We start from the raw sequence: 13,620 nt of genomic DNA, 5'->3' as shown, positions 1-13,620 counted from the left end.
GTCCCAGCTTTTTTTGGAATGTGTTGCAGGCATCAAATTTAAATAAGAGAATATTAAAAAAACAAAAACAAAAAAACAATAACATCCATCAATTTGAACATTAAATATGTTGTCTTCATAGCGCATTCAATATATGGTTGAATATAAGTCGAAAATAATTTGCAGACCACTGTATTCAGTTTTTATTTACATTTCACGCAATGTCCCAGCCCCTTCAATGGAATTGGGGAATGTAAATTTTTACATGAGCGACGAGTAATGTCTTCACTGTACATGTCTGTAATGTTTTTGAGAAGTCATCGCACGTATCATACCTGTTCTTATCCATGTAGGTTCCGATCCTGATATTGGTTGGATCAGCGCTCTTTAACATCAAACTTATGCTGGACTGGTACGTTCACCTCTCATAACATAAATTATGTCACATAACATATGTTACTCAAAAGATTAAATCTGACTACATTGACAATACAGAATGTCTCATTTGGGTTGGCATGCATGGGTCAGACACAGTCATTGCTGTTGGTCCTATCCTGCTTTACATTCTTTCCGGAGAGAAATAACTGGACTCCTCTCATGAGTCCCTCATAAATGAAAAGACGCCAGTGCACGGATTGCATTGCACTGCTGCTGTTCACCGATCTTTTTGAAAGTGATACCTACTTCTTGCAATACTGATTAATGTGTAGGGCTACCGGTTTGATACACACTTCTGAAATAACTAATTTGCTCAAATTTATTTCTATAGATCCCCGCCTGTGTTTGTATTCTCAAATGATCACTTCCTCACCATTTAAAAAAATAGAATGTCGCAGCACTGGTAAGCTATTTTTAGGCTCTTGGGCTACTCATGTGGTCCTTGGGAGCACCGCGGCGGTGACCCAAGGTGAACAGTATCTCCACCCACAATACCACTCTTCACCTCAGAAGCTGCTCTGTAGATTTTGTTACTTTCCTAGTTAGACACATTATTTTACACAAATTAAAGACACCAATTCACACACATTGTAGATAAAAGAAGTCCTCACTTTTGTTAAACTGGAAACATGAGGTGTGTTTTGAGGGGTTCCATTGGGATTTCATTCATTCATTCATTCATTCATTCATTCATTCATTCATTCCGTTTTCAAAGTTGGTTGACGGAAATGCTAATGGAAGCCCGTTAAAAATGATAGTTGGACCGACCTATAGACGATTACTATTTGGTCCGACTTGACAAAAAGGCGGATAGACGGCCGGCAAAAGGGTACCCACGCTTCAGACGGAAGGCAATAAACGGACCAGCAAATTTTAGTAAAATGCCTAGCTCTGTCAATTCTGACGCACATGATCCCTGGACTCACAGCAATAATTTTAAATTACCCATTATTATTATTATGATTATTATTATTATTATTATTATTATTTTGATATTGCAATGTTATTGTAACAAAAAAAGCGGAAGTACTTTTATTTTGACGGGTTTTAGTTGATTAACTTCCTATAAGACGCTGTATAATTTCCATTACTTGATGCAGCTTGCGGACACTGAAAGGAGCGTGCCTTTCCTCCAAGGATGAATTAACGTTGCAACTCCGCTTTCCAGGATCCCGAGGATAAACATGCTAATTGGGACTTTTGTTTCAAAAATAGCTTAATGAAAGTTAAAAACGACCATTACTTCTGCGCGCGGCAACTAAGAAATTGTCACTCGAAAAGCGCAGAGAAGTTGGACGTCATATTTATTTTTTTTCAGCCGAGGTAAGATTTGTCGAGTAGCCGTGGTTCTTGCATGCTGGATAAAGGAATCTAGAAATATGTTGCATGTAAGAAAATCGGCATTTTACAGATTACCTACAATGTTTAAATGTAAGGAAGCATGCTTTTTAAGTGCATCTATGCACGTGGTTCGACCCACTCTTAAATTCCATATTTAAGTAGATTTAAGAGGATTTGTTGACGCCCAGTTGAACATGGCATAGGGCACATGGTATGCATTTGAGTTTGAGGAGCAATATTTTTGTTGATTGCAGCCAGCCATACCCAACCCGTCCTATTCGGCAGGTTGTCACTGCTCTTGCTCTGTCAATGAGGGCAGGTGACTTGGGTGTGAATGTGTGACCGGAGGTTCAGCTTCTCTGCAGAAAGAAGACAGCATATGTCATCTGCATAGTACGTTGCTATATATTGGAGCACCAGAGAGAGTATGTAGATTTGAATTCTTGCATCCACAGTAAATAATAGGATAACAATTAATGGCATCCAATTTACAAAAAACAAAAAAACGAGTCTTGAGTGTTCATTGGTTCTAGTTTCAGGCATCTTAAATGGCCAATTAAACCCAGAATGATCTCTATATTGAATGTTATGAGTCCCTTTAAATTTTTCATTGTTTCCTCTGTATCCTGCTGTTTAAATGACAATGTTTATATATTTCCCATTGTGTATTGTTTAGCAGTTAAAACCCCCCACTCTCATTCAACACAGGGGTGCAGCAGGTGTTTTCTGAAAGGTAGATTTCGCTTTGTGTCTGCTTAGTACATCACCACTACCAGTGTGACATCACATGAGAAGAATCATGTTGGTTATGACACATTGTGTATCTTAGCAACAAACAGCATCCTTTTGGCATGCCGTTCTGTGAACAAATCTGCCCTTTTGGACATGAGGTGCTAGTTTGTCTAAAAGCTGCATCAATTCATAGGGGGGAAATTAGTTTTAAAAAATGCGACATTTTCACATTGTACTCAAAATGGTTCCGTTTTTACGATGCCGTGACTTATCTTGGTTTTTCCATTTTGGGGGCTTTTGGCTTGGCCGTGATGTGTTGCAGAGCTGATTATGTGGCTTCATAATGTAAAAAATATTGTTTCACTTTCAAGAGGGCAACGCTGACCTCCACTATGGTCATGCTGCATGGCCACATCTGGTTTGTCCGTTTTCTCAGAAGGCATTTTTACACAAGCAATTTAGTCTGGGTGGACGGACAACATCATATATTTGAATTTTAGTGATTTGTTTTTTCTTGTATAGAAGGAAAGGAAAAATGATTGTTGATCTTGTATTTCAATGGCCTTTCTCAACCTCATTGTTAACCCATCCTGATTTCAGTTGTGGCATTTTGATGTGGCTTATGTTTTTGTAATGTGTCACACACATTGCCTGTATAGGTTTTGTCACAATTCAGAGATGTCACACTCACTTTCAGCCAGGGACGCATGAGCATTATGGTGCATCCAGAGGGTAGTCTGTTTCTGTACTCTATCAATCAACCTTGCCAATGAAAACTTTTTTATTGTATTTCACTTGTATGGGCAGGACCATTGGCATATGTTGTTAGAGTAAATGTTCATTTTTGGATATTGTGTAGTAGACGTACGACTTCTTCATGGCTCTCTTTGACAAACCACTGTAATGTATGATTTGTTTATGCACCTTTCAGCATGTTAACAATGTGTAACAACGTAAAGCCACATGCTTCCACAAAGCACATGGTTTCATCAAATCAATGCATTTACATTTTTCATTGAAATCAACATAATTGATAGTGGAATGAATGTCAAATGTACTTTTAGACAACCAATGTTGTATACCTTTATTGTTAGTCTTATGAACAAGACATTACATCCATCCATCCATTATCTATACCGCTTATCCTCACACTCCTAGTCAAATGTTGTCCATACCTCGTTCAATTGTACAAAGTGACAGCGCCTGACTTTCAAAATCACCATAAATAGGAGTTATGGGATTTTCATTGCACAATATAAATGTATGATTACGCATACATTAATTCATATTGCTTCTGTACATTTTCATATAAAGCAACATATGGCCGGGTTGCTGATAGTGTAGCGGTACACTCGCCCGAGTTGTGTGCAGGCAGTGTGGGATCGGTTCCCACTCAGTGACTGTGTCTGTGTGTGTGCCCTGCGACTGTCTGGCGACCAGTTCAGGGCGTAGTCCAACTTTTGCCCATAGTCAGCTGGGATAGGCTCCAGCACCTCCCCGCGACCCTGTACAGCATAAGCGGTGTGGAAGATGACACATGACACGCAACAAATGGCTGAATGAATGAAGAACAAACCAAGGGATCATTCAATATTCAAGTGAACAAAATATTTTTTTTGTCAAACATTCTCATCAAGTTCTGTTTATTTATTTATTTATTGGTTCACTTTTTTCATTGAAGACATAGCAGTTGTTTTCATTTAAGACAAAACACTTAACTTTCATTAAAATGTATTTGCTATGCATCATCGACTTTTGTTTTAATTATCCATCCATCCATCCATTATCTGTACCGCTTCTCCTCACAAGGGTCGCGGGGCGTGCTGGAGCCTATCCCAGCTGTCTTTGGGCAGTAGGCGGGGGACACCCTGAACTGGTTGCCAGCCAATCGCAGGGCACACAGAGACAAACATCCGCACTCACAATCACACCTAGGGGCAATTTAGAGTATCCAATCAACTTACCATGCATGTTTTTGGAATGTGGGAGGAAACCGGAGTGCCCGGAGAAAACCCACGCAGGCACGGGGAGAACATGCAAACTCCACACAGGGAGGCCGGAGCCGGGATCGAACCCACGACCTCTGAACTGTGAGGCGGACGTGCTAACCAGTCGACCACCGTGCCGCCCCTTGTTTTAATTATGTTTACGATTAATTATATTAACATTACATTTCACAATGTAATTCCAAATCAATTAGTAATTGAGTATGATACACATCACTACTGGCTATGACCATGCCCACACACAAATTAAAGTTATTACCGGTACTTTAAAGTGGACGTCAACCCCCCAAAATTATTTACAATGTTGTATGCACCTTCACTAGTCTAAACATGGCATTCTGATTAATATTGCAAGTGTGGAATATGGTGGTCGACTGGTTAGCACGTCCGACTCACAGTTCAGAGGTCGTGGGTTCGATCCCGGTTCCGGCCTCCCTGTGTGGAGTTTGTATGTTCTCCCCGTGCCTGCGTGGGTTTTCTCCGGTTTCCTCCCACATTCCAAAAAAATGCATGGTAAGTTGATTGGACTCTCTAAATTGCCCCCAGGTGTGATTGTGAGTGCGGATGTTTGTCTCTGTGTGCCCTGCGATTGGCTGACAACCAATTCAGGGTGTCCCCTGCCTATTGCCCGAAGAAAGCTGGGATAGGCTCCAGCACGCCCTGCGACCCTTGTGAGGATAAGCGGTGTCGATAATGGATGGATGGAATATGAGTTACATAGCAAAATCTACTTATTTTTGTCCATCTCAGGGGGCGGCCATTTTGTCACTTCTGTCGACTGAAAATGACATCACAACTACTCAGCACTCAGGTAACAACCAATCACGGTTCACCTGTTTTCTGAAGCTGAGCCATGATTGGTCGTAGCTGAGCCCTGAGCAACTGGGATGTCATTTTCAGTTGAAAGCAAGTGACAAAATGGCCGCTCCCTGAGATGGACAAAAACAGGTGGATTTTGCTATGTAACTGATATTCCACAAACGTAATATTAATCAGAGTGCCATGTTTCAACTAATGGGCCTGCATAGAACATATGCTTGTAAAGAAAATTTTGGGGTTGACTTCCGCTTTGTGCCCGTTTAATATACTGTATATAATAAATAATGAATGCACAGTTAATAAATTAGCCCCAAACGACCCCCGACCCCCACTGCCAAGAACAGATTTTCAGTAGATGTTTCTTACTGTAAGCCATGAGTAAGTCTGTACCTCATGCATAAGATCAAGAGTCACTCTGCATGCTCTAACCAGATTTTGGAGTGTAAAGGTTTTCCACCAAGGCACATTCCTCCAAGTGCCGGGCAGCCCAAATTGCTTTAAATTCCAGTCCTCCATTTAATTCAGTGGTTCGTAAAGTGTGCGAGATGAAAGGCGAGGCTGGTCGGAGTGGAATAGAGTGGAATATGTTTTTAATCCGTGCTGATTATATTTGGAAAACTCTTTTTATGAAGTGGTGCACAGGAATTGATGGCAAAGGTAAAAGAGAAGGGTTGTTCTCAGAAAACATGGTCCAGGCATGTGCCATGCGCCCAAAAGTGAACTTCTGCAAAACCAGTCAAAAATGATATAATCAAACCTTCCTGCAGTGAGCAGTTCACTCAACCCGTTGTTCACAGGAGGTTGTTGAACGTCTTTGCCTACTCGGTTGATGCACCTTGTTACATGGGCACCAAACATTGAGCACTAACTACCAAATTAATTTCAAATGAATTATTTTTAGTCTTAAACAGCTTCACTACCTTCATCCGAAGATATTCAGATGGAAAACGGTTCAAATTGCCAATTCTATATATTTAAATGACCTCTGATTGGGGAACAGATAGAAAGAATCAGTGGATGTCCGCTGTTTTCGAGGATCACAGTGGACACCATAAACTGATGACTGTTTTCTTTGCAAAATACATAATACATGCAGTTGAACTGCGCGCCTTTCAAATCTTGCTGATTCATATTCAAGAATACACACACAGGAAAAAATAGTGCATGAAACTAGCATGAAAAGATGAATCCATCTATTTTATTATATGGTCTTTCCCATTAAAACTGAACACCACGCTCGACTCAAACAGTTTAAACATCTCAAAATCCTATTTTAAATTGAAACCATTGAACTTCATTTTTTTTTTTTTTGGTAAAGACGTTCCAGCAGATATTACGCCTTGTATTTAATTTAATCATCACAGGTACCTCGTGGACTGAAATTGAAACGACATATAACTTTTGTAGCCCAGAACCACTATCTTAATGTGCGATGGGTCAACAATTGGCTGGTCCCATGGTACTTATTTGAGCTGACAAGCACATTCACTAAGCCTGGGTCCAGCCTCAAGTGCTGGTGTCCCACACCAGAGTCCAAACACAAATGACTGTGGGTGCAGTCCATCGATTTTATTATGACTGATTTACTTCTTTCTTCTTCTAATCTTCAGGGTGACTATTTGTAACGCCAGACCATGGCCTACACCTTGGGCTCAGCCATTGAGGGCCAGACACGTGGTGTAGGAACTCAGCACTGTGTCACGCGGGTGGAGCTTTCTGTTACTGCTGCCAATCTTCTGGACCGCGATGTAGCCTCCAAGTCTGACCCATTCTGTGTTCTCTTCCATGAAGTTGATGGGAAATGGGTAGAGGTAAGACAGGGTGCTGAAAGAAAGGGGGGCGGGGGGGACTGAGATTGGGCGCGGGTAGTGCGATGTTGCACAACAGTTTCTGAGCTAATCTCATGGAACACTAAACAAAAATACTGCAATAATGAAGATATCATCTCAGTTTACTCCCAAATGTACTTAATGTGAAATCTGAGCCTGTTTAATTGACCAAAAAGCTGTGATATGGGTGGTTCTCAGAAAGTGTGTTCCAGGAATGTGATATGAGAGCCCAAAAATAAACTTGTTCAATAGCAGGTCAAATGATATATGATTTAAATCAAATCTTCCTGCAGTGTGCTCTGAATAAATAATGATAGTTCACTCAGCCCTTTGTTCACAAGAGATTGTTGAATGTTGGATTAGACCATTGTGCGATATTGGAGCACTTGGTGCTGCTGAGCACCAAGCACTGAGCGCTCAATTGAGAAAAAAAGTGTGTGCGCGCGTGTGTGTATAAAGTAGATATAGACCGATATGCTTTTTTCAGGTCCAAAAGCGATACCGATTATTGGTAGTCAAGGAGGCCGATAACCGATGTTTGGAGCCGATATTCATTTTCATTGAAAAGGGAAATATTGGCATCAAAATCTAAATAAAAAATGACTCTTAACTTTGTTGTAACATCTTTAAGCATGTTTATTGAACAATGTTTCAGGTTTGCATAATAGTGATTTAAAAAAAAAAATCATTATTACAAGAAATTTTTGACAGTATACATCTCTGTTATACAATTCTAAAAAAAAGTTAAAAACAGGGAGCTCCATGTAGTTTTCTACAGTAAATGAAAATTTCAAAATGAGATAAAAGTTAAACTTTCACATATCTTTGTTTTAATTTCCACAGTTTTAAATTTTAATATCGGCCAGCAGAGTTTTAAAAAAGGCCAACGCTGATATTCGTCAGAAAGCCAAATACCGGTGCCGATAATCGGCCCGGCCGATAATCGGTCTATCTTTAATATACAGTATGTATATGTGTACAATAATATGTTAATATGTGTAATATCCATCCATCTATTATCTATACCGCGTATCCTCACAAGGGTCGCGGGCGTGCTGGAGCCTATCCCAGCTGTCATCGGGAAGTAGGCGGGGTACACCCTAAACTGGTTGCCAGCCAATCGCTGAGCACACAGAGACAAACAAGCATTGGCACTCACAATTATACTTTCGGCAATTTAGAGTGTCCAATTAATCTACCAAGCAGGTTTTTGGAATGTGGGAGGAAACCGTAGTACCCGGAGAAAACCCACACAGGAAAACATGCGAACTCCACACAGGAAGGCCGGGGCCAGAATCGAACCCACGACCTCTGAACTTCGGTTTTCTGCTCATGGTTTTCAGGTCGGTTCGATATGTGTGGACTCTTAGAAACATCAATTGTGTTGTAGTTTAACGTGAAACTGTATATTCACAGCATTATTTTTAATTACTATTATTAATATTATTGTACTATTATTTAAATTATTATGGTTTTCTATTCTGTTCTATATATGCCAGCGGCATATAGTTGCAGGCATAACAAATAACTTCTCTTTACTTGGATGGCAAACCAACCTGTGTATCCATCTGTTGCTATTCATACAACAGAATAAGCAGAGCTGGGCATTTTACAAAAATTCACAGCCCGTTTATCGCCTTCCGCCTACAGCTGCGGTACCCTTCCGCTGTCTGTTTATCCGCCATTTTGTCCGACCAGAACAAATACTAATCGTCTATAGGCCGGTCCGTCTATCATTTTAAACTGGCTTCCATTGGCGTTTCTGACTACCAACTTCAACAAAAAATGTTGATTGGTCTATCCATCGAATCCCCCCAACACCCGAACAAAAACAGGTAATATTCGAACAGATAGTGCACTATTATGTGGTTATTTTGTGTATTTACATCATTCTTCTGCCCATTGAGCTGTACAAATCCTCACATGAACTTATTTTATTTTCAAACAAACAAACAAGCAGCCAACCAGGAAGAAAAAAGTGAGGCTTTTCCCACTGGTTTAGATGAGAAATGTATATTTCATTGTTACAAAAGAAAGCCCAGCCTTTGCTCATTTTAAAAAGGAAAATCAAGAGGAGACAAGATGTATCTTTCAGTGTTAATACAGTAAATGCACTTTATTTCTCAAGGCTTCCTCCATTGTCCTCATGTCGTTACTTGTAAATAGCAAAATAGAAGTAAATCGCTTGCCAGCTCCTCTCCAATCGGAAACGCTTTCTCACGTCACATCAGCGCTGCCGTGTAGTAGAATATGTTTCAATCCGAGGGGATTTGCCGTCGGCAGACGTCCGAGTACGCGCATTCTGTGGTATCGCCCCTCACCACATACACATTGAATGGGATTGACAACAACACGCTGCAAGTTCAGAGCGAAAAGAGCTTTAAGAGTCGCATGAAACCAGGCAAAGAGCCGCCTGCGATTCGCGAATTGCGGGTTGGCCAGGCCTTATATAGCGCCTCCATAGTGGTGGAAGCTGCAACTGCAGTTAAAATACGTTGAGGTAATCGCGCTGTGTTGAGCAATATCAATCGCTCTGGCTAGAGGCGGGCACAAAATTAGCTGGAGGCGGCCGTGCAATTTTGAACAGGGGAAAAACCCTGTCAATATAGCAGTGTCTTTCTCCACTCTTATGCCTATACTTTTCCATGTTAAACTAATTACTACCAATCAAGTCACACATATAAAACAAAAGAAGCCTTCCTTTAAAAGTAGGGTCCATCTTCTTCAAAAATAACAAAATATTGTACATATTTTGGCCGTAACTGCACCAAAATAAATTGTTTCTGCGCTCTCTTTCAAGTAGATATAGAATCGGAATGATTGAGTAAGAAGATGGGGTCAGGTTCCAGGTAAATATTCCGAATATCAGAAAAGTTTTGAAAAATGCGTGTCCAAAATGACTCTTCAGAGAGAAGGCGAAGCCATGACGGAGGGTTGCCTCTGCCAAATTGCACTTGACACATTGTTGTGATATATATGGAAATACCTTATGGAGTTTCAATTTTGAGTAATGGAGAATATACATAACACGGAATTGAATAAGTCAATGCCTCAAATTAATTGTGCAGCCATCAACTTCTTCCGGGCTCTTTTCATAGATCTTTATTTGTTGTTTTTTAATGAGGTATTAAAATCATTATATGTTGATCGCAAACAATGAATCAACTGGTTGATTAAATCAGCCGATATCAGCTGTTTTAAAATTGGCAAACATTGGGCAATTTTTGGGCGGCACGGTGGTCGACTGGTTAGCACGTCCGCCTCACAGTTCAGAGGTCGTGGGTTCGATCCCGGCTCCGGCCTCCCTGTGTGGAGTTTGCATGTTCTCCCCGTGCCTGCGTGGGTTTCCTCCGGGCACTCCGGTTTCCTCCCACATTCCAAAAACATGCATGGTAAGTTGATTGGACTCTCTAAATTGCCCCTAGGTGTGATTGTGAGTGCGGATGTTTGTCTCTGTGTGCCCTGCGATTGGCTGGCAACCAGTTCAGGGTGTCCCCCGCCTACTGCCCAAAGACAGCTGGGATAGGCTCCAGCACGCCCCGCGACCCCTGTGAGGATAAGCGGTACAGATAATGGATGGATGGATGGGCAATTTTTGCAGATTTTTCTTTCTTCTTTTTGTTTTTTTGTTTTTTTTACACAATAACACATTACAACACAAGACGAAGATAATGATGTTCAAACATTGCCCCCCTCCTCCCAAAAAAACCTCCCCAAAAAAGTGGCCGATTTTTGTCTCTCTGTTGTAAAGTTAAACAAATACTAATGCTTGAATGTCAGGCACAGTTATTACTCCTAGCATATTTCAACTGGGACAAGGAAAGAAATCTGGAATCACACAAGCACAGAGAGGCTTTAGCCCAAATTTGAACCATCGACCTCAGAAATGTGAGGCAGGTGTATTGCATATGATTTATATTAAATTGTACATTGTAAAGTAGTTTCTGTAAATGATTAATAAGTTGTTCACTACATATGAATATACATGTAAATATTTATTTCCCTGTTTTCATGGGAAAGAGAAATCCTATTGTGTTCGGGTTTTTTGGGGGGATTTTAGTCTTTTTTTGGCCCCATGCACAAATAATTTTGAGGCATTATTTTTGCTGTATGACGTCTGTTGCCTCAGGGTCTCTTTTATGCGGTAACCAACTGGCCATCAAGACACACTTGGTTGTGTGTTTGTCTCTGTGTGTGCCTGCTTGTGTGTAGGCGAGACCATAGTAGTAGCTAGCTTACGGTCAGCGGGGCATGTGGCTCTGATGTGAAATTGCCATTGGTTGCTATGGCAACAGATGGAGAAACTAAATAAGCTTAGTGCCCCTGAATTGTAGTCCAACCCTTCTCTCGGCTGTTATCCACAGCGCTCACAGTTTAGCATATGCAGCATTTCACTTCCTCTAATCCCTCCAGTTAGCTTGTGTTGTTCCCCCATTTATTTCTCCAATGTTTTTTTTCCTCATTTGCCTGCCTTCTTATGGCTTCATCTATCTTTGTTCTGTGAGATGGAAAAGTGAGATTCAGCTGAGTCCATTGGGGAAATAAAAAGGTCAGGAAAAGCTAAAAGTGTGAACGTAAGCCAGAAATTGTGAGGAGATGACTGTGGGGTGAAGCAGAATTTAACGACAGGGTGCAGTGATTAGAGACAAGCGGAACATACCTGAGTGTGCAAAGACCTTTAGATGTGCTGGTGCTCAAAGTTGAAAGGGGGCACATGAAGCAAAATTTTGAAACAAATTACAGACAAAAGTTACTATACAGTATAACTCATTGCATTATGAACTTTGGATTTGGGCTGAAAGATTTTGGGATAGAAATCGTGATCTCAGACAGCACAATTTTGTGATCGTCAAACCTGTTCTTTTTTTTGTAAATACACTCTTATCTCCCCAAGATCACCAATCAGAAGCTGCTGTGCTACTTGTGGACAGGTCATACTAACCAATCAGCTCCTTCCTTCGTGGAGGCAAATAAACTACACTTGGAACAAGTAGCACCAGTGGCGGAGCCAGAACCTGGCTATTGGGTGGGCCTGGAAAAATCAGGGAGGGCCTGAATATTTCTCACTGAGCACAATCCTCCTGTATATTCAAATAAAATGACAAACTGGAAAATGTGCAGTTCATATCTATAGACAACCACAATAATGCCACTCTTAATATTCAATGAAATAAAAAAAACAAAACTCAAATAAAAAAATAATTTAATACTAATTGAAAAATATATATATTTGTTCATGAATCTTAGTGGGTGGGCAGTCTGTCAATCTAGGTGGGCCTGGGTGTGCACAGGCCCACCCATGGCTCCGCCCTTTAGTAGCACTATCAGGGTTTTAAATTAACACCCAAACCCGTCAAATGCAGGTTAAAATTCATTTTTGGCGGGTGTCGATGAAAGCCAGTTTGGCCAGTGAAGCATGAGGCAATCGTGTCAGTCAGATATACTTGGTGAAATACAAGCATTTGCACAGCCAATGGAACTATTATGGTAAACGTCTTTACGTAGCATTATGCCACAGTATTTATTGGAGATAATTGTATAATATTGGAGTCACTGTCAGGGGTACAAATGGCTGACAGCAAAACAGAGGCTAGGGTTGCGCGCTGTTTGAATTTGAAAGCTTCCAGTTCTAATACTGGTTCCAAAGGATTCTTGATTTTTATTCTTTTCGGGGTGTCCAAACTATGGCCACTCATTTTAAGCTGTTCGCAGCACAGACTAAATTAATGTTTGACTGGGTTGTGCCATTTGCCTACCTTGTACTACGGTACTTACATTCTACACTGAGTGTTAAGTCAGAAAAAAACAGAAATTTGTCCTCATCTCACAATTCATTGTTTTCAACCAATCAGACATCATTCGATAGGTCCAGTGGCCATGCCGAAATCTTCTAAAATCTTTGATGTTTTGCTTTATTACCTAGCTGTTTTTTCCCATCTATACAGTACAAATAAAAATAAATATATTTTAAATGTATTTCTATTAATTTTTCACTTTTTTTATTGACTTTACTATGAATTTCTCACACTTTAATTTTTAACCAGTACTGTATTATTAAATTTATGAATTTTATTTATAACTTGAATAAGACATTCATTTGTTGCTTTCTCTAGAGCTTTATTGTTAAAAACCTCATGAAAATAAATTCACACATGATGTTCAAATGAGTACAGACTGATGGGCTAACCTGTTGTGTTGACAGACAAAAGACAAGCAATTTGGCAACCCAGTTCAGATTAGCAGAAGGTACACTGTGTGTTTACAACGTGCCTGATGTAGACACAGTCGTGTCTATTACTGCAGATAAGAACACATGCTCGCTTGGTATAGAAAATGCTCTATATGTTGTTATGTTAGTTGCTTATTTGCATTTGAGTTGACCTAACATCTATTTGTTAGATGTGTCAATGTTGGCAATAGGAATCTTTATCTTTGCACCTAGAAAACATAAAATAGAATCAGTGTATACAAAAAAA

General features: G+C 40.3%; 1 protein-coding gene across 2 annotated transcripts in view; it reads left to right on the top strand.

The window, feature by feature from the left end:
- Nucleotides 1-1,519: 1,519 nt before the first annotated feature.
- Nucleotides 1,520-13,620, top strand: part of cpne2 (copine II) — a 55,936-nt gene continuing 43,835 nt past the window's right edge. For both annotated transcript variants that reach the window (XM_086027257.1, XM_086027258.1), the window contains exons 1-2: nucleotides 1,520-1,740; nucleotides 6,926-7,126. In XM_086027257.1, the coding sequence (XP_085883383.1) occupies nucleotides 6,950-7,126 (177 nt within the window). In that variant the 5' untranslated portion in view covers nucleotides 1,520-1,740; nucleotides 6,926-6,949. The remainder of the gene's footprint in view (nucleotides 1,741-6,925; nucleotides 7,127-13,620) is intronic.

This window comes from Filicampus tigris, chromosome 4, assembly GCF_054856515.1.
Source record: "Filicampus tigris isolate MCC_2025a chromosome 4, RoL_Ftig_1.0, whole genome shotgun sequence".
In the NCBI taxonomy this organism is placed as follows: domain Eukaryota; kingdom Metazoa; phylum Chordata; class Actinopteri; order Syngnathiformes; family Syngnathidae; genus Filicampus; species Filicampus tigris.
The sequence above is the reverse complement of the archived record's forward strand: the minus strand, read 5'-3'. Positions and strand labels throughout refer to the sequence as shown.